General features: G+C 49.4%; 2 protein-coding genes across 2 annotated transcripts; both read right to left on the bottom strand.

The window, feature by feature from the left end:
• Positions 1-3,954: 3,954 nt before the first annotated feature.
• On the bottom strand, positions 3,955-7,201 carry phpt1 (phosphohistidine phosphatase 1). The gene is given in 6 exon segments (XM_028808781.2): positions 3,955-4,543; positions 4,545-4,562; positions 4,708-4,835; positions 6,905-6,971; positions 6,973-7,002; positions 7,004-7,201. Coding segments are annotated over 6 exon segments (516 nt in total). The 3' UTR covers positions 3,955-4,468.
• Positions 7,202-17,381: 10,180 nt separating this feature from the next.
• LOC114657041 (ectonucleoside triphosphate diphosphohydrolase 2-like) lies at positions 17,382-23,607 on the bottom strand. The gene is made up of 9 exons (XM_051932304.1): positions 23,148-23,607; positions 21,693-21,810; positions 21,456-21,606; positions 21,203-21,362; positions 20,529-20,756; positions 19,483-19,752; positions 18,653-18,772; positions 18,195-18,329; positions 17,382-18,117 (listed from the first exon to the last, which is right to left on the bottom strand). Exons 1-9 carry the CDS (start codon positions 23,262-23,264, stop codon positions 17,911-17,913), a joined length of 1,506 nt encoding a protein of 501 aa, XP_051788264.1. The 5' UTR covers positions 23,265-23,607; the 3' UTR covers positions 17,382-17,910.
• Positions 23,608-24,314: the final 707 nt, after the last annotated feature.

The raw sequence follows: 24,314 nt of genomic DNA, 5'->3' as shown, positions 1-24,314 counted from the left end.
ATGTTGCTAATGTCTGGAGTATAACACTGAAAAAAGCAGAACATCGATGTTGTTCATTCAACGTAAATTTTCTCTTTCAAGCAACTTCAGATTAGTCGTTTAGTGTTGCAGCTTAAAATATTTGGGTTCAGATCTCAAATCAAAGGAAGAAAAATTATTTGTTCCAAAGTAAGTTATGGTGGAGGGAATAAACATCCATCCATCCATTTTCCAACCGCTGAATCCGAACACAGGGGTCTGCTGGAGCCAATCTCAGCCAACACAGGGCACAAGGCAGGAACCAATCTCTGGGCAGGGTGCCAACCCACCGCAGGGGAATAAACATAAAAATCCTATTTCACTTAACCTAATTTTTAGGCTGTTCGTGTTCTGTGTGCGAGGGGCCCTTTGTATTTTCTTACGGTAGAACTTTCCAGCATGCAGGCTTTCCAACTGCCAAAAAAGTGGAGTGGAGTGGACGTGGTGTGCGATAAAAGGTCTGGGCATTTTTATAACGGAGGATTTCTGATAAATAATCCTGTTTCTCAACTGTTAATTTTAACTATAAGAACTCATAATAAAACATACTTTCAAGAAAGCTGTAGAAACATTTAATAACTTTTTGTTGTATATTTAAGTTTTACACTGCAAGATGCTTTTGTATTTACACTAGATTTTTAAATTAATGTAAAAGGTACAGCACTGGAATGTGTTATGTTCATAATATTTCTAATAGCATAAAAATAGGTTACAACCAATAAACCATTTTAAATTGTAACAACTTAATTGATTTACTTCAGTATAAAACAAATGAATTGCCCCCAATCACTTGAAATGATTTGCCTTAAATTAAAAAATTGTGGGTTCAATAAGATAAAAAGAATTATATTGGTTCAGATTGAAAATATTAAGTGTGAATCATTACCTTAATTATTTTAGGTTGAATGGATGTTATACTTTTTTCAGTGTAGGCTCCCCGAGCTGGCACAGTTATAATAGAGCGATATAATAGGTTATATCTTCCATTATATATCTCTAATATCTGATATTGTGACCGCTTCAGAACCCCCCACCCCTTAAAGAGTTTTTCAATGGGTAAGCAGCACACGCTTTCTGTGCCTCTTTACCCGGAGCAGCTGCCAGCTGGCCACGTGACGTGCTCCTCACATTTCGGTCTCTCGCCCTCCTGTCTGTTTTCCACCGGACCCCCTTGGTGTAGAAGTCGGCGCCGGTGTGTCACGTTTCTCAGCTGTTCGCCTCTGTATATGAGACTTGTGTTTGTAACTGGCAGAACTGCAATCAAGTTTCTACTCCCTGAACTCTCCTGTGTCGCTGTGTGACCCAAGCTTGACAATATGCAGATTATATGGTACTAGACAAAAAGCCCGTTTCCACAACGTAAGATAAAACGGGCACGAGTTTGTGTCAGTAGTGTATGAAGAACAAATAATAAGAAATAAATAAAGTGATGTAATGATAATTAACCAAGAGGTTTGGCTTTATCACGGCAAAAAATACTGTACACTTAAAATATACATGCTATCTAGGACAACGTTTTTTGTTTGTACAAAGGGGCTCTGCCCCCTGCTCGCTTCGCTCGCCTACCCCTGGCATTGGGTATCCCGAAATACATTGTTTGTATATCCATCAGTCGAGCTCGTTCGTTTTGAACCCGTGCCTACTTTGCTTCCGCAGTTTCAGACGCGCGTTCACTTCACTCCACAGTGGTGCCACTCACACTATGGCGGTGACGCCTGTGCCTTCACTCCGCAGTAGTGTCACTCACAATATGGCGGTGAAGCCTGCACCTTCCGTACTGTATGGACCCGTGGGGCCTCTATAGCCTCTTCCGTTTGAATCTGGGCTGCAGCACAGAGTCCTCTTTTTTGTGTGGCTGTGTCGGTAGTCGTTAGCCATGGGTGTGTTGTTGCTTCATTACTCATTCACGTCAGTTGAGCTCTTTCGTTTTTGGGCTGTGACTCCTTTGTACACGGTGGATAAGACTTCGCGTGCGGTTTATGAGACGCGCGCTGTACGCACCTTGCACAGTACGTCTCATGGTCCCATCGCCGTGTCCCTGTGTCCATGCCATCCGGTTTACCATTCTCGGATAGTAATATGGATACTGGAGGCCTGTCAGTAATAATAATAATAATAATAATAATAATTCATTACATTTGTATAGCGCTTTTCTCAGTACTCAAAGCGCTATCCACACTGGGAGGAACCGGGAAGCGAACCCACAATCTTCCACAGTCTCCTTACTGCAAAGCAGCAGCACTACCACTGTGCCACCTGTGAGGATGCAACTAAAGTTGTAAAATCTCTTTGTAGACTACATTTTTGTGAAGACACTCGCACTGTTTGGTAGTAATTTCCCTTGATGTGGCCCATCATTAACTTGCATCTTCACATCACTCGCCCGCTGAAAGTACTTAATAATAATATGTTCTTACGTATTATTTTGAGTGTGAGGGTTGGCTGTGATCGGGGCTAATATCCTATGCCTGGGTGGAAGGATTTGGGATTTCAGAATAATAATCCTGAAATGCGTAGGCTAAATCAGCTGCCTGCTGCGATTTTTGGGTTGGATTTCTGTCTCGTAAGGTTTTTCGGGCAGCGGCGGAGAAGGCGACTGCACTTTCGGCTTCGGACGGACATGAGTAAGTGAGGAGGCAGGCGAATTATGTATTAAGATAATTGGCAGCAAAGAGAAAGAAAAATATTGAAAGAAATGATCTGGGGGCGCAAGCGACCAACACTACCTCCTTACTAGACCACCACAAGGACAGAAGCACACCGGTGAAGGAAATATAATAATCTTTTTTTTTTTTTTTTTTTTACAAGAAACTAGCCAACCTGCGGCGTAACATACGGCGCATAATTATTTATTGATGGGCGAACACTTCCTGAACGACACAGTTGTCCAAATGGGGCGGGTTTGAGGATGTGTGTGTGTGTCTCTCTCTCATGTGTGTGTCTCTCTCTCTCTCTCGTGTGTGTGTGTGTGTCTCTCTCTCATGTGTGTGTCTCTCTCTCTCTCTCGCACGCCTACACAGATGAAAGCGACTCAGGTGAGGAGTTGGGAGCGGGCACATGAGCAGGAAGTGCGCATGCCTCGGGGAGGAGGGTTAGAGTTGCGTGCCATGGTCGGCTACTTAGTGAATTGTTGGTGGGCGGGGCTCGGTCTTGCGTGCGTCTTGCTTGCCATGGACTTAGTGAATTATATATATAGATGAGACACACGTAACAGCAACCCCTATATACTTCAGTATCGCGCTGCAGCGAATCTCAGGCACACGAACCACGACTCAAAACACTCAACCATATACGCCACCAATACATAAATATGGAAAACAGGAAAGAAACAATGAATGCCATCAGAGTCGTTTCAATGTCCCCTGTTAGAGATGGCATCTACACTGTTACGGGGAAGGCGGCACCGAGCCGTACCTCCTATTCAGGTAAACGTCCCGTGTGCTGAACCCTTCAGCTCCTCTCCCCCAATGCCTTCACCTCATTTACCCGAAAAGGAAAATCATTTCTCCAGAAATGAACGCGGGTTCACCCGACATTAAACATGCGCTTTCCCTCTTGCCTTTTTCTTTTATGATGTCTGCTTCTCCTATTGGTCCGGCGCGCTCTTTCTCCCGCCACACATTTACATAAGGTTGGCTCCTCCCCTTACAGTTGGTTTGGCCCTCCGAGTCATGCGCCCCCCCCCATCCCCTCCAAGTATATACACGTTCATTCATAGCACCCTTAACAGGAATGGGGAAAGGTGGCAGTGACACCCGCAGATGTCCAAGACTACCGTTACAAATGGATAACAGAACTAAAGTCGGACCGAATCACAGAGAGCCTTCTTTCTCATAGCATTACAGGTGTAACAAGATAGAAGAGACCACGCGTCTCAAAGCCTGCATGTGAAGTCAGCTCATGGACGTCTCAAGCAAGAGTCTAACACGAGTGGGGTCTCATTAGCAGGATTTACATTTATTGATGGCCAATCAGGACAAGGCACCATCTGCCGCCTTTCCCCCCCTTTACAGTTCACTGGAGCTCCTCTGGGGTGTCAAACCTGCATTTTCATTTTGCTAAGGACGACTCAGAAGATGTCCTTCAATTGTTTGTTCTAGAATCCCCCCTGAATGAAGGTCTCTCAAGTTTGCAGGTCTCCTTGTCAACGACTGCCACTACAGTCCAAAGGTGGACTCCCATTGAGCTGCCTAACAAGCAGCGTGTCTAAGAAATCCTGGGGATGCCCCCGGTTCAGTTATGTAATGGAAAACTGGAAAGGCAGGAAAGAAAAAGAAAACGAAAGCCAAACCCTTCTTGAGAGAACAAGTCCAATGTGAGGAAATGAGCCACCGACCACAAACCCTGATGACAAGAAAGGAAGTCAGTCGTAAAGCTAAGGGCAGGATGGTGATGGCCCCAGAACGTCACCTCATCTTCAGTCCACTCCATGAGGGTGCGGCGCCAGTTCTTAATACCCTTCGTCAGCCCAGGTGACCTCATAATCCGGATACCTGGCTTTCAGCTTTTCCGTGGCAACAGCATTGGTTTGCCCGACCAAAACCCTGTATGGAGAACAAAAAAACGTTTTGGAGGAAACTTTGAAGGATGTCAAGGAGGAAGGCTGAATTTAACATCGAATCCCAACACCATCTGTCCCAAAGGATGCCCCCCCCACTCCCAAAATCAGCACCCAGGGTCACTCATTACCACAGAATATCCGTAGACATGAATCTTCTTCTTCTGGCTGTCGTGCTGAATCCGGCCGCCTCCGAGACATTCGCAGTCAAAGCCTCCCAGCTTCTCAATTTCTTCAGCCACTTTATCATAGATATCCGCTGAAAGAGAAACAGAGTTGAGTTAGTCCTGGGAGGTCTGAGGGCCGGGAACGCCTGCTCCGCTTCCAGAAAGGACGTCTGCAGTTTACCCCCACGTTCAGGTGGGGTTTCTCCAGGGGCTTCAGTTTCCTTCTCCTGTCCCCAAATACGCTCTCCGGTCAGGATGTGCTGTTCGACTGGCCAGGGGCGCGAGGTCTGACAGGACAGAATCAGGTACAGACTCTGAGGGGTCAGGGCGTAGGTACTCTCTAAGCCTGGCCAAGGCGGGTAGGTTTTAAAAACAGATGGATGATCAACTAAAAAGACTGTAAATTCACGTCACAAAAGCCCCTTTCATACTAGCAGCCCCATCCACGCTGTAAACCCTACTGTATAAGTACGAAGACCTGAACTGAGTGAAGACCTCTTGTTTTCTAACGTGAACGAATCTGTGTACAAAAAGAAATGGATGCATGGAGGGGCCGAGAACCTCCAATTTATTTTTTTAAACCATGAAATGCAAGTCCAGGTTCAAATAATTGAAAACATGGTGTCGGCACAAGGAGGGAAGCCCACCTGCATTAACAATTCATTGACACCATCTGGCAAGCAAATATTTTAAATCCAACGTTGACAAATGTATCATTGTTTCAGGTCTGAGAGACGTGTGCTGATCACTCTGGCAGCAGAGTCCACTCTCTTTCTTAACCCCCCCATATAAAGCAGACATGCGATATTAGCACCTGTAATGGAAACTGAGGGGGGGCCACACACTACATGAAACGAGCTCAGATGGTGGAGACACAGTTGGCCGTGATGCACGGTTGCGTTGGGACCCTTTTCTCGAGGCCGTCTCAAGTCAGCTTTTCAGTAATTTGTGGGACTGGACCAGACAGGCTAGCCACTGCACCCCACTTGCATTAATTAAGCCTTGGGGGGTGAGCCTTGGGTGGGGGGGGGTCTAAAACCTCGTGGCTGGTTATTCTTCCTTGGACCACTTTTGTCGGGTACAAATCACTGCATCCTGGGAACACCCCACAAGACCTGCTCTAACCCAGTCGTCCAGCCATCACAATTGTCACAGTCGCTCAGCTCCTTATGGTTGCCCGTTTTCCTGCTACCAACGCGTCACCTTGAAGAAGTGACTGTTCATATACAAGGGGGAGTCAAACTAAAGTTAGAAAATGGAACGAACCTTCACAAAACTGAGGATGTCATTTCTCAAAGTAGTCTCCACCCTTCTCAATGCACTTTTGCCACGTGCCTGGCAGTGCCCGGATTCCAGCAGAATAAAAGATTTTGTCTTGTCCTCGTCACCACTCGTGCACCCGAGGGGTACTACGGTCACTAGTGCAAGTTACTGTGACTTGCTGGAGACCAATGTGAAGCCTGCTATTCGATCCAAGCGGTGGGGACTTCTGTCTCAAGGAGTCCTTTTGCTGCCCACACACACACTGCTAACAACCCCAAGGCTTGTGTGGAGAAACTGAATTTCGATGTATTGCCACGTCCTCCTTATTCGCCAGATTTGGCACAATGCGATTTCCACCACTTTGGAATGCTCAAAAAAAAAACAAAACATCTGGGTGGTCGTCAATTCAAGACAGATGACGACGTGAAGACGAGGACGAGACAAAACTTTGCATTCTGCTGGAATCCGGGCACTGCCAGGCAGGTGGCGCAAGTGCATTGAGAAATGACAGCATCAGTTTTGTGAAAGTTCGTTCCATTTTCTAACTTTAGCTCGACCCCCCTATAATATAAACTGCATGGCAGTGCCACCCCTTGCCAGGCGTTGTTGTAACGAGACCATCGATGTTCTTCACTTCATCTGTCAGCGGTTTTATTCGCGGTGCAAACACACTGCGTGCGTGCTGCACATAATGCAGATTTTTGATTTATCTTCGTATGGCATTACTGTCAACTGAGGAGACATGCAAGTAAGAATGTCCCCGCATTCGATGCACTACGTGAACATGACAATAACCTTCACACTCATTCTCTCCCTCCATAGTTCATATCTGTTGTAATTATCGTTAGCTATGCACAATAAGAAAGTGCATAAACCCGCTGCCCTGGCGATTCCTCACCGTGGTACTCGGCCGAGGCGAAACCCCTGACGATGTCGGTACTGTCGTCGTCCTCGGTGCTGTGCACAGCGGATCAGGACGTACTTAAAGACGCCGTCCTGGATCGACGTCCACCGCGGGAATATGCACAAAAGCGCGAAGCTGACATCTCGCCTTCTTAAAACACTCAATGGCGGGCGGGCACACGCTTGCCGGCGGAAACTGACGCGCAGGGCGCTTTAAGGCGAAACAGGCCGTAGGCGCATGTGCAGTATACGACAAATGGGAGTGGCGCGCACTCCGCACTGCATACGTCATGAAGAGCGACGGAATCGGAAATGGGAAAAGAACAGAACTGTGAGTGTGACCGCCGCAAACACTGAGAAGAGGAGAGGCGGTTAGAGAAATGCGAGATAAACATTGTAAAAGGAGACATTTTTATAAATTCAGAATACGGTTGGGTTAGTATGGGTGGAGAAGAAAAGTAAGTAAGAAATAATTTTCACACGATTAGAATTAGGACACCCCCGTTCTTTATACATAATAGGTAAAGGTAATTCGGGAGTTCTGCAGATGTTGTGATAAAATGGAAACAATCGAACACGTGCAGCTACAAAGTGAGGTTTACGGGAAACAGAGACAGCAACGTAGAGTACTGGGTAACGTGGTTATGTAAGAAAGAATGGAAACTCAAATTCATCGGAGCGCATTACACTTTACTGTCGTTTGGGCTCTTTAACTCAGTCTAGTAACGTGGAAGGTGAAGGATTGTTTTACACCCACAAACTCAAAATGATTCTCCACAAAGTTTGCAGCAAACTCCAGTCCAGTTGGTGTTGGTAACGCACCTTAGGTTGGTTTCAAAAAAGCCCAAATAATAAAGAAGGAAAAAAACGAAAAGAAGACATTTGAATATTAATTAATAGGCGACACAAGTCACATGCATAGCAGAGCACCTCTGTGGCGTGTTGGATCTGTCGGACACGACAAGCTGCATTTGCTCCATTTGAATGTAAAGCTGCAGTACAGCCGAGCGGAGGTGGCGGCGACCACCTAAAAGTCTGTGATTGGCAGCAGCAGACCTGACGTTCATATGGGTTTGGGGGGCTGTGTGTTTGTTACAATATTATATGTGTATTTGAGCTTCTGTAAAGTAAGCATTTCACTTACACATTGCACTCTATGAATGACAAACTTTGATTTGATTTTTACCCTGTAGTTTATCAGCAAAAAAGATTACCGTTAAGTTTAGTTTGGTTTAGTGAATCCATAAAGGTGTAACTGGAAACAAGTGAGATGGGCTGCGGGCTCCTTTATTGCTAATAAGGAGCCATTAAAAATAACGAATGCTGCTGTTTAAGACTGAAATCAGTGATAGAGGGTGGGGAACTTAACAAGCGAGACCACTAAAATGAAGACCACCCACATGTCACTTGAGCAATAAGGGCTTCATCAGCAGTAATTGACGTCTCCTTAAGAAACTGGGTGGGAACAAAAACCTGCAGCCCTCCAGGACTGACATTGCCCACCCCTGTCCTAGGTGGTCTCCCATCCAAGTAGTGAACAGGCTGAGCTCCAGGTGGTCCGGCTGCTGACCGAGTGGTGCCATGTCAGATACTGAAAAACAAAAGGCGTCTCGGGCCTTCAGCTACCTGGCCTGACAGACAAAGAGAGAAAAAGCGGAGCGGGAGGGAAAAAAAATATCAGAAACCTTTACTTTTGTCACCCAGTTATGTTGCAATCTCAGGTGTTTTCAGATGTTTAAACAGAGAAAGAAAATGAAAAGTAAAAATAGGAATACAAACACACGGGCCATTGTAGCTTTCCTTCAGTTTCACACGTGGGCGGCTAATAAACTCGACCTTGTTGTTCTGCCCACCGGTGGCGCCGGCTAAGTGACCATCTGGGGTCTTAATAATAATTCATTACATTTCTATAGCGCTTTTCTCAGTACTCAAAGTGCTATCCACACAGGGAGGAACCGGGACGGGAACCCACAATCTTCCACAGTCTCCTTACTGCAATGCAGCAGCGCCACCACTGCGCCACCTGTCACTCCCCTGCGGCCACTTTCAGCGTCCCTTCCTGTAACACGTCCTGCCGATTGCTGGATTTTTAAAAAAAATGCTTTTAAAACCAACAAGGGGGTCCTGCCGAGACATTCTGAAATGCGTGTGAGCTCATCTGTTTTAGATTTGACTTGAAGTTGCCTTCCATCTTTTTCCAGGGGCCTAAAATACACTTCATAAATGTGAAATTCACAAAAGAAGGAGAGACGCCTATTAAGGTGTCAGGAGAATGAATCCGTGTGCCGCCTTCCTCCTCCTCTTCTGTAAATGACATTTGTGACCCCCCCCTGGCTGCCCACTGCGCCCCCTTCCTTCACACCTTCCTTGACCCCTCACCCCACATCTCTCTCTCTTTTTAACGCCTTCTAGAATCTTCCCTACTGATTTCAAGAGGTCTCCTGTGGTCCCCATTCTCAAGAACACCCCACCTATCTCAGCCTGTCCACCATTGAGAATGATAGATAGATAGATAGATAGATACTTTATTAATCCCGATGGGAAATTCACATTCTTCAGCAGCAGCATACTGATACAATAAATAATATTAAATTAAAGAAATGATAATAATACAGGTGAAAAACAGACAATAACTATGTATAATGTTAAATATTAACGTTTACCCCCCCTGGTGGAATTAAAGAGTCGCATAGTTTGGGGGAGGAACGATCTCCTCAATCTGTCTGTGGAGCAGGACAGTGACAGCAGTCTGTCGCTGAAGCTGCTCTTCTGTCTGGAGATGACATTATTTAGTGGATGCAGTGGATTCTCCATAATTGATAGGAGCCTGCTGAGCGCCCTTCGCTCTGCCACAGATGTTAAACTGCCCAGCTCCATGCCAACAATAGAGCCTGCCTTCCTCACCAGTTTGTCCAGGCGTGAGGCGTCTTTCCTCTTAATGCTGCCCTCCCCAGCACACTACTGCGTAGAAGAGGGCGCTCGCCACAACTGTTTGATAGAACATCTGCAGCATCTTATTGCAGATGTTGAAGGAAGCCAGCCTTCTAAGGAAGTATAACCGACTCTGTCCTTTCTTGCACAGAGCATCAGTATTGGCAGTCCAGTCTAATTTATCATCCAGCTGCACTCCCAGATATTTATAGGTCTGCACCATCTGCACACAGTCACCTTTGATGATCACTGGGTCTATGAGGGGTCTGGGCCTCCTAAAATCCACCACCAGCTCCTTGGTTTTGCTGGTGTTCAGGTGTAGGTGGTTTGAGTCGGACCATTTAACAAAGTCATTGATTAGGTCCCTATACTCCTCCTCCAGCCCATTCCTGATACAGCCCACGATAGCAGTGTCATCAGCGAAACTTTTGCACATGGCAGGACTCCGAGTTGTATTGGAAGTCTGATGTATATAGGCTGAACAGGACCAGAGAAAGTACAGTCCCTTGTGGCGCTCCTGTGTTGCTAACCACAATGTCAGACGTGCAGTTCCCAAGACGCACATACTGAGGTCTGTCTTTAAGATAGTCCACGATCCATGCCACTAGGTATGAATCTAATCCCATCTCTGTCAGCTTGTCCCTAAGGAGCAGAGTTGGATTGTGTTGAAGGCGCTAGAGAAGTCTAGAAACATAATTCTTACAGCACCACTGCCTCTGTCCAAGTGGAGAGAGGGATCGGTGTAGCATATAGATGATGGCATCTTCCGCTCCCACCTTCACCTGATATGCAAACTGCAGAGGGTCAAGGGCGTGTTGAACCTGTGGCCTAAGGTGGTGAAGCAGCAGCCTCTCCATGGTCTTCATCACATGTGATGTCAGAGCAACAGGCCGAAAGTCATTCAGCTCACTAGGACGTGATACCTTTGGGACTGGGGTGATACAAGATGTTTTCCAAAGCCTCGGGACTCTCCCCTGTTCCAGGCTCAGGTTGAAGATGCGCTGTAGAGGACCCCCCAGCTCCGATGCACAGACCTTCAGCAGTCGTGGCGATACTCCATCTGGACCTGCTGCTTTGCTGGCACGAAGTCTCCTCAGCTCTCTGCTCACTTGCGCTGTTGTTATTATGGGTGGGGATGTCTCTCCTATGCTGGTATCAGCAGAAGGATGTGTGGAGGGTGCAGTACTCCGAGGTGAGAGTGAGAGTGGGTTAGGGTGGTCAAACCTGTTAAAAAAGTTGTTCATATTGGTTTGCTCTCTTCACGTCTCTCTCAATGGTGGTACCCCGCTTCGAGCTGCAGCCAGTGATGATCTTCATCCCATCCCACACTTCCTTCATGCTGTTATTCTGCAACTTCTGCTCCAGCTTTCTCCTGTACTGCTCCTTCGCCGCCCTGAGTTGACTCGGAGTTCCTTCTGCACGCGCTTGAGCTCATGCTGATCACCGTCTTTAAAAGCCCTTTTCTTCTGGTTCAAAAGGCCCTTGATGTCACTTGTAATCCATGGCTTGTTGTTAGCATAGCAGCGTACAGTTCTTACGGGAACTACAATGTCCATACAGAAGTTGATGTAGTCAGTAGTGCAGTCAACAACCTCCTCAATGTTCTCATTATGAGATCCCTGCAGGATATCCCAGTCTGTAGTTCCAAAAAGTTCTCTCAGAGTATTCTCAGCCTCCGGGGTCCACTTCCTGAATGATCGTGTGGTTACAGGTAGGACTCTAACTTTTGGTTTGTAGTGAGGCTGAAGCTGAACCAGGTTATGATCTGCTTTCCCAAGCGCAGGCAGCGGGGTGGCGCTGTATGCGTCTTTAACGTTTGCATACAGTAAATCAATAGTCTTATTTCCCTGGGTGTTACAGTCCACATACTGGGAGAATGCAGGTAATGTTTTTGTCCAGCGTCACATGGTTAAAGTCTCCAGCGATTAGCACAGGCGCCTCAGGGTGCTGCGTTTGTAACTTAGCAACAGCGGAATGGATGATGTCACTCGCTGACTCCACGTCTGCCCGAGGAGGAATATACACGATGACAACAATGACATGTCCAAACTCTCTGGACAAATAGTAGGGACGTAAACTTACGGCCAACAGTTCGATATCCCTGCAGCAAGTGGAGATTTTGACGTTAACATGTCCAGAGTGACACCACCGTGTATTAACATAGAGAGCGAGTCCTCCTCCTTTGTGCTTACCACAGGTACTTGCATCTCTGTCCGCTCTAACTGTGCTAAACCCGGGTAGCTCCACGTTGGCATCTGGGATGGGTGTTTATTTAGCCACGTTTCGCAGAAACACAACAAACTGCATTCTCTGTAGGTCCTTACATTTTTCACCAGCGCAGCCAGTTCGTCGATCTTATTTGAGATTGAGTTTACATTCCCCAGAATCACAGAAGGCACCGAAGGCTTGAAACGCCACTTTCTCGCAAGCCGCTTCTTTTTTAGCTTAGTGCCGGCTCTGCTGCCACGATACCGCCTTCTTACCTCGTCGGGTAAATATGGAACCATACCGGCACTGGCATTTGTTCTCAGCGCCCGAAGTTGAGTACTTGAATAGGCGAGTCTCGGCGTGTTAAAATCCATGCCCACGTTGTAAAAGTAAGTGTGTCCAGGGAACGAATCCTCATAAAATAAAGTGATAGGAGTGATCAATAAAAAATAATAAAGAGAAAAATAAAAGTAGAAAAGTACACATACATATACAGTCATACACGGAGCTGCTGAAAAGGCTGCCACTCACGGCGGCGCCGGATGCATAAGCTGAGCATCAAGTCTCCCACCTGCCCTTCTTGTCCAAGGCCCCAGGTCCACAAAAACCCTCCATGACAGCAAACTTCAGTCTGGAGGGCCGTGAGGGTCTCTCCACCCAGCTGACCTCGTCCTCCTCCTCCTTCTTCTCTCTCCCCGTCCTTGATGGCTGCTCGCTTTTCTCTTTCCTCCATAAACTTGGAATCCGGGGCTCCTCTTTGGACGCCACTCAAGTTGCCGGCCGTTCCTTTTGTGTCTCCGATGGCCGTATTTCACTCCCAGGAGTTGCACTACAACTCTGACTTGGATGAGAATTTGCTCGACCTCAGAGTGGGACATCGGATGTATTTATGAGGCGTCCTTCAGCAAGGAGTGACACGTCACCTTTGACCTCAAGTGACACGTCGGCCCCAACGCTAACCCCGAGCCGCAAAGTGCTGCCGCTGATGACGCTTTGTACGAGGGACGTTCCAAAAGTGTCCCTGCTTTTATATTTTCATTGGAAATGGTGAAGGCGGGAAGAGTAGTCATGTGACTGTGCAGAAAGTGACTTCATTGGCTTCTGAAATTCTTAATAGAGTAAAAAAAAGTGCAGAAACTTTTGAACGTCTGTTGTCATTTTCTGATGCTTACACTCTATGGCTTCTCCACAAAGATAATAATATTAATAGTAATAATAATAATAATATCATCCATTCAAGAAGGAAGACATACTAAGGTAGCATGGCGGATGGCCGGGACCCCTTTTCTTGGCCAGGACGCATCTACACTGGACGGACCAGAGCATTGCCTCTCCTGGAGTGTTCATTACATGGCAGACCCCCTGGGTTACAGCAGGACCACGGACTCCTGCAGGGCTTCATGGGAGTTGGAGTTTTTGGAGATCCGTGGGCACCACCAGGGGGTGCTATAGCTGCTGCTGAGCCCTGGAGAGCAGCTCTTGTGCCACAGCCGGAAGTGCTGCCAGTATTAGGTCATCAAAAACCTGGAGCACTTCTGGGTGGGCTATAAAAGGAGGCAGAGTCGGGAGGAGGAAGACCAAGCTTGACCAGTGGAGTGGAGGAGAAAGAAGACCATTGTATTGTATTGTGTAGGACTTGTGGGGAACGAAGAAGGCGTCCCCAACAGAGAAAATTAAATCCCATGTGCTTGGAATTTGTGTCCTATGCCAGTCTGTGTCGGGTAAGGTGGTTGGCATGCCCCCTAGAGTACGACAGTAGGTAATTGCGCTAAGCGGCACGTGATTGGTGTCACTTCTGAACAACATCATAAATAATACGCTAAGACATCCCCAGCTGAACATTCCAGAAGAATCAGCGTTCTGCTGTTATGGCCATGGGGGGGGTCACACCATTCAATACAATACAATTTATTCTTGTGTAGCCCAAAACCACACAAGGAGGGCCGCAATGGGCTTTAACAGGCCCTGCCTTCTAACAGCCCCCCCAGCCTTGGCTCTCTAAAAAGACAAGAAAAGACCCTCATAAGAAAAACAATGGAAGACACCTCAGGAAAGACAGTTCAGAGAGAGAGACCCCCTTCACAGGTAGGTTGGGTGCACAGTGGGTGTCAAAAAGAAGGGGACATTACACTACAACACACAGAACAGGACAAAAGTCATCCTCAATACAATAGAAATATGACAAGTACAGAGCAGAGTTCAACCGGAGGTGACATCCCATAATACGATTTGGATTTGTTCACAGACTCCTGGAGACCTTGGCCATCAAGCTGCCTCCCCTTACTGGCCGTTCATTTTACACCTTATGAAGTGGCAGTCACTGAAGCTGACCACAGTAGCAAGAAGGTTGTTGTGTGCCCCGGTGGTCGGTGAAATGGGTTTCAGTGCCAGGCAATTCTGCTGAGCAAGCGAGCGAGAGAGAAGGAAGGTCACAGTGGCACAGGGCAGCACTTGGTTACCATCCCATAAGGGCTCACGTCCCCTAAAAGATGAATCAGGACCACAGCGCTACTTGTGCACACACCCCCCCCAATGACATTATTAACAATTTACACTTCTTTTCCCAGAATTCCTATCTCGAGCTATTTTGCATAAACCCCAGAATTGTATGCACTTCCCAGTCTTGGAAAACACCCTCATGAATATTCATGACCTGATGAGCTCACCGTTTGAGTTACTGGCTGTCAGCTGATGAAGAGCCAATAGCTCTAAAATAAAAACACACTCAAATGAAACAATTGGAGTCCAGTTTATCTTACTTGTATAAACACGATCCTCCAGCAGCATTACAGGCGCAAAGCAGGAACAGCACCAGCACAGAAAGCCAGTCTTGTGTTTGTGAGAGAACATGAAGAGGAGATCTGAAAGGCACTTGGAGACATCTTGAAGGAACAAACAGACCCTTGTGTGGCACATTCACCTTAATGAAAGGATCAGCGCATGTTGGTGTGTCTGTCCGTTTGCATTCCAACAGGTGGTGTATGACAAACATTAGCAAAAATCCCATGCCAAATGGCATATAACAGAGCTATAGCAGCTGGACAGACACACAGACGCTTGTCGTTTTATTAAGCAGGACTCGCTTTTCTACCTGTCTTAAGGTGGACTGAAATCTAAGTAATCAGCGTACACCTCTGTGTTAACATCTGCACTTTGCCATCCATTGGAATGTAGTTGTAGTGTAGGATGTGGTGAGAGAGGACATGCAGGTGATGGGTGTGACAGAGCAAGATGACAAGGACAGGAAGAGATGGATAAAGATGATCCGCTGTGGCAACCCCTAACTGGAGCAGCCAAAAGAAGAAGTGGTAACAAAACGCATTACATTTGTCATCTCAACAGATGGTGTAGTTAATAAAACAAATTGCATTTGTCATTCCAACAGATGGTGTAGTTAATAAAACACATTGCATTTGTCATTCCAACAGATGGTGCAATAATAAAATGCATTGCATTTGTCATTCCAACAGATGGTGTAGTAATAAAACACATTGCATTTGTCATTCCAACAGATGGTGCAATAATAAAATGCATTGCATTTGTCATTCCAACAGATGGTGTAGTTAATAAAACAAATTGCATTTGTCATTCCAACGGATGGTGTAGTTAATAAAACAAATTGCATTTGTCATTCCAACAGATGGTGCAATAATAAAATGCATTGCATTTGTCATTCCAACAGATGGTGTAGTTAATAAAACAAATTGCATTTGTCATTCCAACAGATGGTGTAGTTAATAAAACACATTGCATTTGTCATTCCAACAGATGGTGCAATAATAAAATGCATTGCATTTGTCATTCCAACAGATGGTGTAGTAATAAAACACATTGCATTTGTCACTCCAACAGATGACACACCACAAATATTTGTAGTGATTCATTTTATTACTACAAACATTTATGATGCCCCATCTGTTAGAATGATAAACACAATGTGTTTTATTACTACCTGCATTACCAAATACATTCTAACAGATGGTACACTGATTACTCAGATTCTAACCCATCTAAGATGGGTGGCACAGCTAATCAAATGCATCTCCAACTATGCTGCACTGCACAGGGTGTTAAAAAGCTCCACTGAAAGCACAGGCCATTCCCCAGGAAGTCATTTCCTGCTACCTTTGAAATGCAGTGACAGTTACTTCAAGACACACACGATGACTGAGATGTCACTGCAGGTGGTCTTAACAAATGGCTGTAATTCATTCTAGGGTTTCTCCTCTAAACGTTTGTTCAGCTCGCCATAAAGGTCTCATCCGCGCCAGTGCTCTGACGTCTCTCTTTTTCTGCCTACTTCAGATTTTGGCCACCAGGGGGCAGCAGCAGCAAGGCGGCCCTCTCTCTTTCTTCCTGAGCCCACTAACTCGTCATGAATGCAGTAGAGTGCAGCACCTGTGATGTCCCCACTCTGTGACGTCATTTGTAACCCACCCGCTCTGTGACGTCCCTCTCAACTCGGCAGTTTATTGAGATGAAGTCTCACGTTGGCCGAGTGTCTCCACATCAATGGGCATGGTCAGATATATGCAGGTGGACATGGGCACCATGACTTCCAAGCCAGCCTCTGCCTGCTCTTCCCATCATGGCCTGGGCTTAATGGCTGAACGCACAAAGATCACAAAGATATGATGCCCGAGCTCCTAGTGCCCACATGCCAGGCACCTCCTGGGCAGTTACCCCCAAGTCACCAGTCACCCACACATCTTTAGGATACGGGAAGGATGTGCAAGCCAGGATTTGACCCACAGTCTCTAATCTCCCCCTCGAGAAGGCGCCATTCAATTGTTTGTCCTTTGGCTTAATTCAGAGTTACAAGAGCATTCAAAAACTCAAAACAGAGCAGCGTTCACTGCCCTTGTCACCTCTTTGTGACATCTCTATGATGGTTATGTGACACCGGAGATGAGGCTGGCCGCTCCCCAGGGCCTCTTTCAAGTACAATGGAGAAAAGAAGAAAAGATTAAAAAGCCTTTTATACCCACTGGAACAAAGAGGCAGGTGCTGCTGGGAATAAGGCTAGGTGGCATGGTGCCAAGCGCCCAGCTCCACCCTGAGGTGAGAGGAGCTGCCCCTCGTGACCTGGGGACCTGCATAAGATAGTACGTCACATTCTGCTCCTCAGTTATCAGGAGTGTGATGTGCAATATAGCTCCTGACAGGCCACATGTCCCCAGGACTCCAAGAGGAGCTTCACCCCGCCTCAGACCCTGAGATACCCAAACACTCACCTGACTCCAGGAAACGTGAAGGAATAAGGGGGACCAGTGGCGCCCCCTGGAGCCAACCAGACGCGAGAGCCCCACTCTGAAACACCACAAGCAGTCGGAGACATTCAGAGGTTTTATTACCAAAAGAATAGAAAAACAGCAGCTTGTGAGTCGAGGCCTCCACGCCACCCTCTACAGGACCAAAGGTGAACAAACAAGCTGCCAGCGGCCATCACGTCAGTGCTTTACTCCAAGTGAAATGACAGGACAAGACCGAGGAAGACCTTCTGACCACACCACCGGCACAGTCACTCACTGCTGACCCTCTGACACCTTCCTCAGAGTTAGAGGGGGCGAGTGAAGGACATGGGGGGAGAGGGTCTAGTAATAGAAGAGGAAGAGAAAGGGGCCGAGAGGAACACAAGGTGGGCAGGGATACTTGGCAGAGGGGGCCGATTGATGGTGGGAATAGAAAGACAAGAGCCACAAGTGAGGTGGGGAGGAGTATAGGGAGAGTACAAGAAAAGAAAAGGAAAAAAGACAGAGAAGAGGGGACAAGAACAGAGGACCACTGGGGGGGGGGGTGCAGGAGGACAGGGACCACAGAGTTCAGGTGGGATGAGACCACCATGGCACAGCAGGGGTTCCATTAGATGACACTGTCACTCTTCCTGGATCCCCTGAACTTCTGCACAATCAGCACGATGGCACACAGCAGGACCAACACAAGAAGCACCATGACCAGTGCCCAGGCGCTGTACTGGGTGGACTTGCGCCAGCTCAAGCTCTCTGCAGGAATCATGTTGCTCAGGTTCAGCATGTAGCCGAGCGCCCAGCCGATGGAGGTGTCCCCAGCCTGCGGGGCAGAAAGACGTGAGAGGACAGCCCACCGGCCACCAGCCCAATGCACATCACCGGCCCGCAGCTTCCTACCTTCTTCTGGAAGGAAATGTGGGAGAAGCTGGCATTGTCAAACTTGTAGGCCTGCGTGAGGAGAAGGTCAATGAAGATGGACACGGTACAGTAGTCCTGGATCCAATTCTGCAGCTCGGGGGCTTTCTGGAACATCTGAAGGAACAAAGAGCAGAAGGGACAGGTAGGCTGATCAATGGAGAGAGTGACCCTCCTAGACTGAGAGAGACCGACTGACTGACTGACCGCCCAAACAACACCCTTTGGATAGGCAGGTGGATCAAAGAACTCCCCCCTCTAGACACCGGACCCCCCGAACTGACTCCCTAGGTATGTGGGTGGAGTGCCCAGCTGACTGACTGACCCACAGATTGGTCCCCTCTGGAATGACAAACTGACCAGTCAGCTAAATACCCCCCAGCTGCCTGATCCCCTGTAGACAAGTGGACACACCGGGTGGACGGCGGAGGACATCTCACCTCACTGAACTTCATGGTGCAGGTGGCACTCGCTGCCCGTCTCAAGTCAGCTGGCGACGACACGGTGATGCCAGTGGTCCGGCGTAAGAAGCTGTGGGTGTAGAAGAAGGCTGCAAAGGCCTGAGTTGGGAAGGGAGAAGTGGTCATTTATACAGCGTCCAGTTCACCAGACACAAAGACCTGTTGGAGCTGTCAGCGGTCACTCACATTCTCACCCATTCTGAATGGACACTCTGCCTCTCCATTGGTCACTCACAGCCCACCTCCCCACACCACACATTCACAGCCGCTGTACTCAGGCCCCCCATCAGCACCCCCCTCTATACTCACTGGTCACTCACAGCTCCTGTCCACAGCACCTTCGCCCATGTGATGGTCACTCATAACTCCTGTCCTTTGCCCACCTCACACACTAACTGGTGACTCACAGCCCCCGCCCCTCTCCGCACTTACTGGTCACTCGCAGCTCCTGCCCCCAGCCTCTTAGTCCATATACACTCACCGGTCACTCATGTCCCCTGTCCCACCCTCACGTCACACCTCTGCTGTCCTCACAAACTAACTGGTCACTTGCAGCCCATCTCCACACTTATTGGTCACTCAGGGCACTTGCAGCTCCTGCCCCCAGCCTTTTAGTCCATACACACTTGGTGGTCACTCGTGCCCCCTGTCCCACCCCCCACGTCACACTTCTGTCCTCACAGACTCATTGGTCACTCAGTTCCTGCCCCACTCCACTTTTCCTGGATGCTCACATCGCCCATCCTCAGCCCTCCTCATTGTCACACCCCCCTCACGCTGGCACAGGTCACAAAGTCCTCAGCTCTCACCATGAAGTCCCCGGTCACTCGTGGCTGGAAGATGCCGTCCAGGGAGCAGGAGCTGAACGGACAGTTTCTGAAGTCAAACAGCTGGGAGACGATGGACTTGCACCCCGGACCACTGCCGCTGCCAGTCAGTTGCACGCTGTCATCAGGCTGGTAGTCAGGGGGCTTCTCCTTCTCAGTACAGGGGGACTCATAAATGGCTCTCAGCGTCACATTTTTTGAGAAGTCACTGGGCCAGCAGGGGTGGATGATGGACTTTGCATATCCGTTCTCCTATTGGACAAGAGACCCAAGTGACCATTGAGCAGACAGACATTCGGACATTTGACCGGGCAACACTGCCCAGTCCCAGCACTTTGCCTGGTTTGACCCAGGACTTGGGCTTCAAGCGAGGTTAATGGACTGCACGACTACTGGCAGATGTCTGGTGGTCCACCTCATTCATCTGCCCATCCACCATCAATCCCCTTTAATCCAGATTTGGGTCATGGAATGCAACTTTCCCTGGCAGCATCAGGACCAGGATAGAAGCCAAACCTGGTAAGGGTACCAGCCACCCAATGGGGCCAGTTTAGAGTTGCCACCAGAAGAGACCCCAGAGCTACTGTCCCCAGACACTTAGATGTCACCTCCCGCACAAATCCCAAATGAATGCCCTCCTTCTTTGGCCATGTTTGTCATGGATTGTGTGGCACTGCCGAGGTGCCGCTGTCCAGCTTTTCCAGGCTGGCAAGTTTTGACATGCCACGCCAGAGGCAGACAACAATGTCAAGTGTGACGCGTCTCGACAGGCAGGAGGATTAGTGGTGACAGCTACTGGGAACTCCCGTGCTGTGAGAAAGCGCCAGCAGCCTCGCTGAGAGGGGGTGGCTCACCCGTGCCAGCTCGGAGCACTTGCGACCACCTAGGGAGGGCATTCTGTAGAACAGGGCAGCAGTTGTTATGTCTTATAGTGCCTTTCATATCTCGGGCCCCCCCCCCCCCCATCCCACCCCATATCAAGGCACTATATAGGAGGGCAAACCCTATTAGCAATGATGCCCCCTTACCTTGAGCAGCCTGGACAGGACCCTGCGCAGCACCTGGTCGCGCCCGTAGCACAGGAAGCTGTGCGTGTAGACCTTGTACTCCTGGCCGTAGAGCTGCAGCCTCATCTCGTCCTCCTGGTCCTCGATGCTCTCCTTTGTCACAAAGGTGATCTGCGTGGAGGCACCACCCAAATCCAAGGCGCCGACAGTCTCCTTGCGGGGGTTCACCCAGCGGCCCACCCAGCCGTACTGACAAGACAAAAAGCAAATCAGTCCATTTGAATGCCCTGGTGGTTAGTCAGGTCGTTTCACGTGGCATGGAGTGACCCCTGGCCCGGTGGCTTGTCAAGTCACCTGCTGTGCCAGTGGTATGATCGTTGACCTTCACCATCTGGCATCATGGTCTCCACCGACTGCCATCCATTCTCTGAACCCACTTATTGTAATGCAGAGTCATGGGAAGAGGGTGCCTGCAGCTGTGGGCGTGAGGCAGGATGCCAGTCCATCACAGGGCACACTCACAATTTAGAGTTGCCAGCTACTTGACCTACACAAGCAAACTCCACCCAGGGATTTGAACCCACCCTCCTGGAGAAGTGTGTCAGCAGCATTAACCTCCGTGCCACCCTACTGCCAAATCTCAGAGTGAGTGCACAGCGACAGCCACGCAGAAGACCCCCGCCCCCCATTATCACCTTGATGAAGTTCTCCAGAAGATAGTTGACCGTCACCCAGCCAAACACCCCCTCCTCTCGGCCAGACAGGATCTTGGCACCCCGAAAGTCAAAAGGATAAGCACGAATGGTGGTCTCCACCGCCTGGAGGATCTGGTCTGACGCCACCAGGCTGGTCATCCTGAACAGTAAAACACACACAGGCACATCGTCACAAGTGCTGAACGGCACTGACCCCCGGAGCCAAAGCAGCCACCCTGACCCCCGTGCCTACTTGAGCAGCCTCATGCCCGCTGTGGCTCCCAAATAAATGGGCGTCTCTCTGTGCTGCGCTTTGGGAATGCTGAGCAGGGCTTCATCCAGGCACTTCTTGAGGCTGAGTCCGGCTCTGGAGGGGTCATCCGTATAACTGGAGATTCCATAGCCTGAAAGCGAAGAGCGAGAAGGTCAGGGCGGCCTCCAGCAGTCATGCCCACCTCCAGCACAAACGAGCACGCTGTTCGACACTCACCGTCAGCGTGGCATTCACCATGTTGGCTGACAATGCCCGTGTTGTTCTCCTTGTCGGACGGCCACTTGTAGATGAACATGGTAGTGTGGGAAGAGCCGGCGTCCAGGACAATGCCATACTGCAAAAAAAAAAAAAAAAAGACACAGAGCACAGCTCAGAGCAGACCCTGGCATTATCACACGTGGGCACAAGTCCAGTGTAGGCAAAGGTGCAGAAGGTAACATGGAAGACACCACCCCCTGCAGGAGGTCACTTGGAATCAAGACCTCCTTAAAATGTCTTAGATGAGATGGTGGCAGAGGAGAAGGTGTCCCAGATTTCATGAAGAAGACCTCTGCTCATACGATACGGAGGAAAAGACGCTATATCTCACAAAATGGAGATGTTCTCGGTGTTATTGGGAGACATGGAGAGCAGGCCCCTCGACTCACTCCATGATGAACTTTGGTGAAAAGGGCGAGCTGCTCCCCCACATTCCAAGACATGGAAGTCGCCCCACTTTTGGATTTGCTTCCCATTATTTGACAAAGCTGAAAGCCTCCTAAAGTGCTTGGGGGTCGCGGCGCCCCCATTTTTAATGGAGGCGCAAAACCATCCTCACGTGGAGAAAGGAGCGAGCTGCCTGAAGGGTCATGAGTGTGTTATAAAGACAAGCCCCCCCCCCCTCACTCCCCCCAAAATCCGGAATTTATTAGGGAGAAATTTCCTTTAGGCCACTGGGGGGCAGCACTCTCCGTCTGTCTGTCTTTAAGGGGGGGTCTAAAGCAGGAGAAGGCGGGTGGGCAGCCCTACCCCGTTACCTTCTGGGGGCCCCGACTGTTTCATGATCTTGTGAGGAAGAAACCAGAGTGGGGCACAAGACAAGACAGGGTGCCAGTCCGCCGGAGGTGCCAACTGCTATTTCGGCTCATGGTACTTGATGAGGGGAGACCAGCCTGCCCTTCATGAAGATGGACTCTTCTTATAAAGAGAGGACCCTCCGGGGGGTTACTAAAGAAGGGGGAGCCCCCGTATTTCATGTCGAGGGTCCTTGCCCAGCCTGTGGCATGCGTGCTGCTTTACCAGCAGCCTGGCACACACTGGGCACGACTCGCGATCGACGCTAATCTTGAGATGACCACAACTTTTACAGTCTTTTGAAGCTTCTTAAAAAAGACCCCAAGCATCCGTCGCGTTTCCTGCTAAGCGCCAGCCTCGGTGTGTGGGTGGCACCACTTCTTCTCTCCTCTCTTCTAGCGTTTTTAATTGGGGCAGGGGAGGCACACTTGTCATCTGCTTTATTTGAAACGCCCTGGCACCTCCACGCACTTCCTTCAGGCTCCTCTCCCAAATTCCAGATCTTTCCGATCAACTTTACCAAATCCCGCGGTTTGCTGCGCGCACCCGGGGCAGCGAGCTGTAAGAATTAAACGCCCGGTGGCGTGAGCGCGCAAGGGGACGATGCGGATGGCTTACCTGCGATCCCGGAGGGTCGAGCGCATCCCTGGTGGGCACTGCCAAGAGGATGATTCCCAGCAAGCTGGCAAGCAGAAGTACGGTCGGAACCGCGAGCGCGGCTGCCTTGACGGCCATGTGCACGAGCGGGCTATAGAGGTGCGTGTCGAGTCGGCGCGCCGGTGCGCCGCGATGTCCACCTCCGGAATCAGATGCGCCGGCTCGGTCGCTCCAGTCTCATTACTGAGGGAGAGGCGGAGGAGCTGAGCGCTGGCAGGTCCGATTGGCGGCTCCCTCTCCGTGAGTGTGAAACGCAAGCCGCCGTTGCTGCTGCCGCTGCCGCTGCCGCCGCCGCCTCACACCTACCTACCTAGTTAGCTACCTACGTCCTCAAGCTGAGACACCCCGCGGCGGCACCTGACTCGGCGCCGCACGAGCACCTCGCTCACTGTTTTCTTGACCTATTTCTGAAAGCCGTTTGAGGCAGAAAGGGGGCGTGCGCTCGTCACCCCCCACCAGCACAGAAGGGGCAGTTCCGCTAAGCTGCCGATCTCCGCCCAGTCCATTGCCTGTCTCTTGCCCGGGGCGGGTTGTGAATTACCCGACGTGTATAATTCGGTGGAGGGACCGCCAGGGGGGACGTTTGTACCCGCCCACTGCCCAGACCCCCTCTCTCCCCAGCTTTCCACAGTTCTATTAAAGCGACATGTTGTGGAGGTTCTGGGGACCCGATTGGTGTTGTGCCGTTAGGTCCGTTATATAGCGCCCTGCACAAACGGGACCCCCTAATTGACTCCAATTAATGTTGAGTTGTTGACAAATGCCAAGCAACGCGACACACAAAAGCCAGCAAAAGTGAAAGTGCTCTGGACTTCGGCCGGTGGGTGGGGCCTTTCTCTTTTATTTGCCGGGGGGTTGGGGGGGGGGGGCCTGCTTTTATAGTGCCCCCGGGGGGCTCTTTTTTCTTTTACCCTTCAACGTGAGCTTTCCCTTTTACTGAATGGGGGAGGGGATTCCCGAAAAGCTTTTTTTTTGTCCAGCAGAATGAAACGCTCCTCTGCATCCCCCACCCCCTTAAAACCCGCACGGGGGTCTCGAGAGGCGCTACTTGCTGCAGTGCTAAAGCTCAAATGGTGAGACCGAGCCCACCAGACAAGCCCATCGTGAAGCTTTCAGGGAAGGCAGCCC

Source organism: Erpetoichthys calabaricus, chromosome 9, assembly GCF_900747795.2.
Source record: "Erpetoichthys calabaricus chromosome 9, fErpCal1.3, whole genome shotgun sequence".
NCBI lineage: Eukaryota > Metazoa > Chordata > Cladistia > Polypteriformes > Polypteridae > Erpetoichthys > Erpetoichthys calabaricus.
This window is presented reverse-complemented; position numbering and strand designations above follow the sequence as displayed.

What these genes read in the sequence shown, in the direction of transcription:
- LOC114657041 (XM_051932304.1), bottom strand. Translation starts at nt 23,264, where the DNA reads ATGGCCGTCAAGGCAGCCGCGCTCGCGGTTCCGACCGTACTTCTGCTT. An exon ending in TCGACCCTCCGGGATCGCAG is followed by an intron (nt 21,811 to 23,147) that starts GTAAGCCATCCG and finishes TTTTTTTTGCAG; the next exon opens with TATGGCATTGTCCTGGACGC. An exon ending in ACATTTCCTTCCAGAAGAAG is followed by an intron (nt 18,118 to 18,194) that starts GTAGGAAGCTGC and finishes TCTGCCCCGCAG; the next exon opens with GCTGGGGACACCTCCATCGG.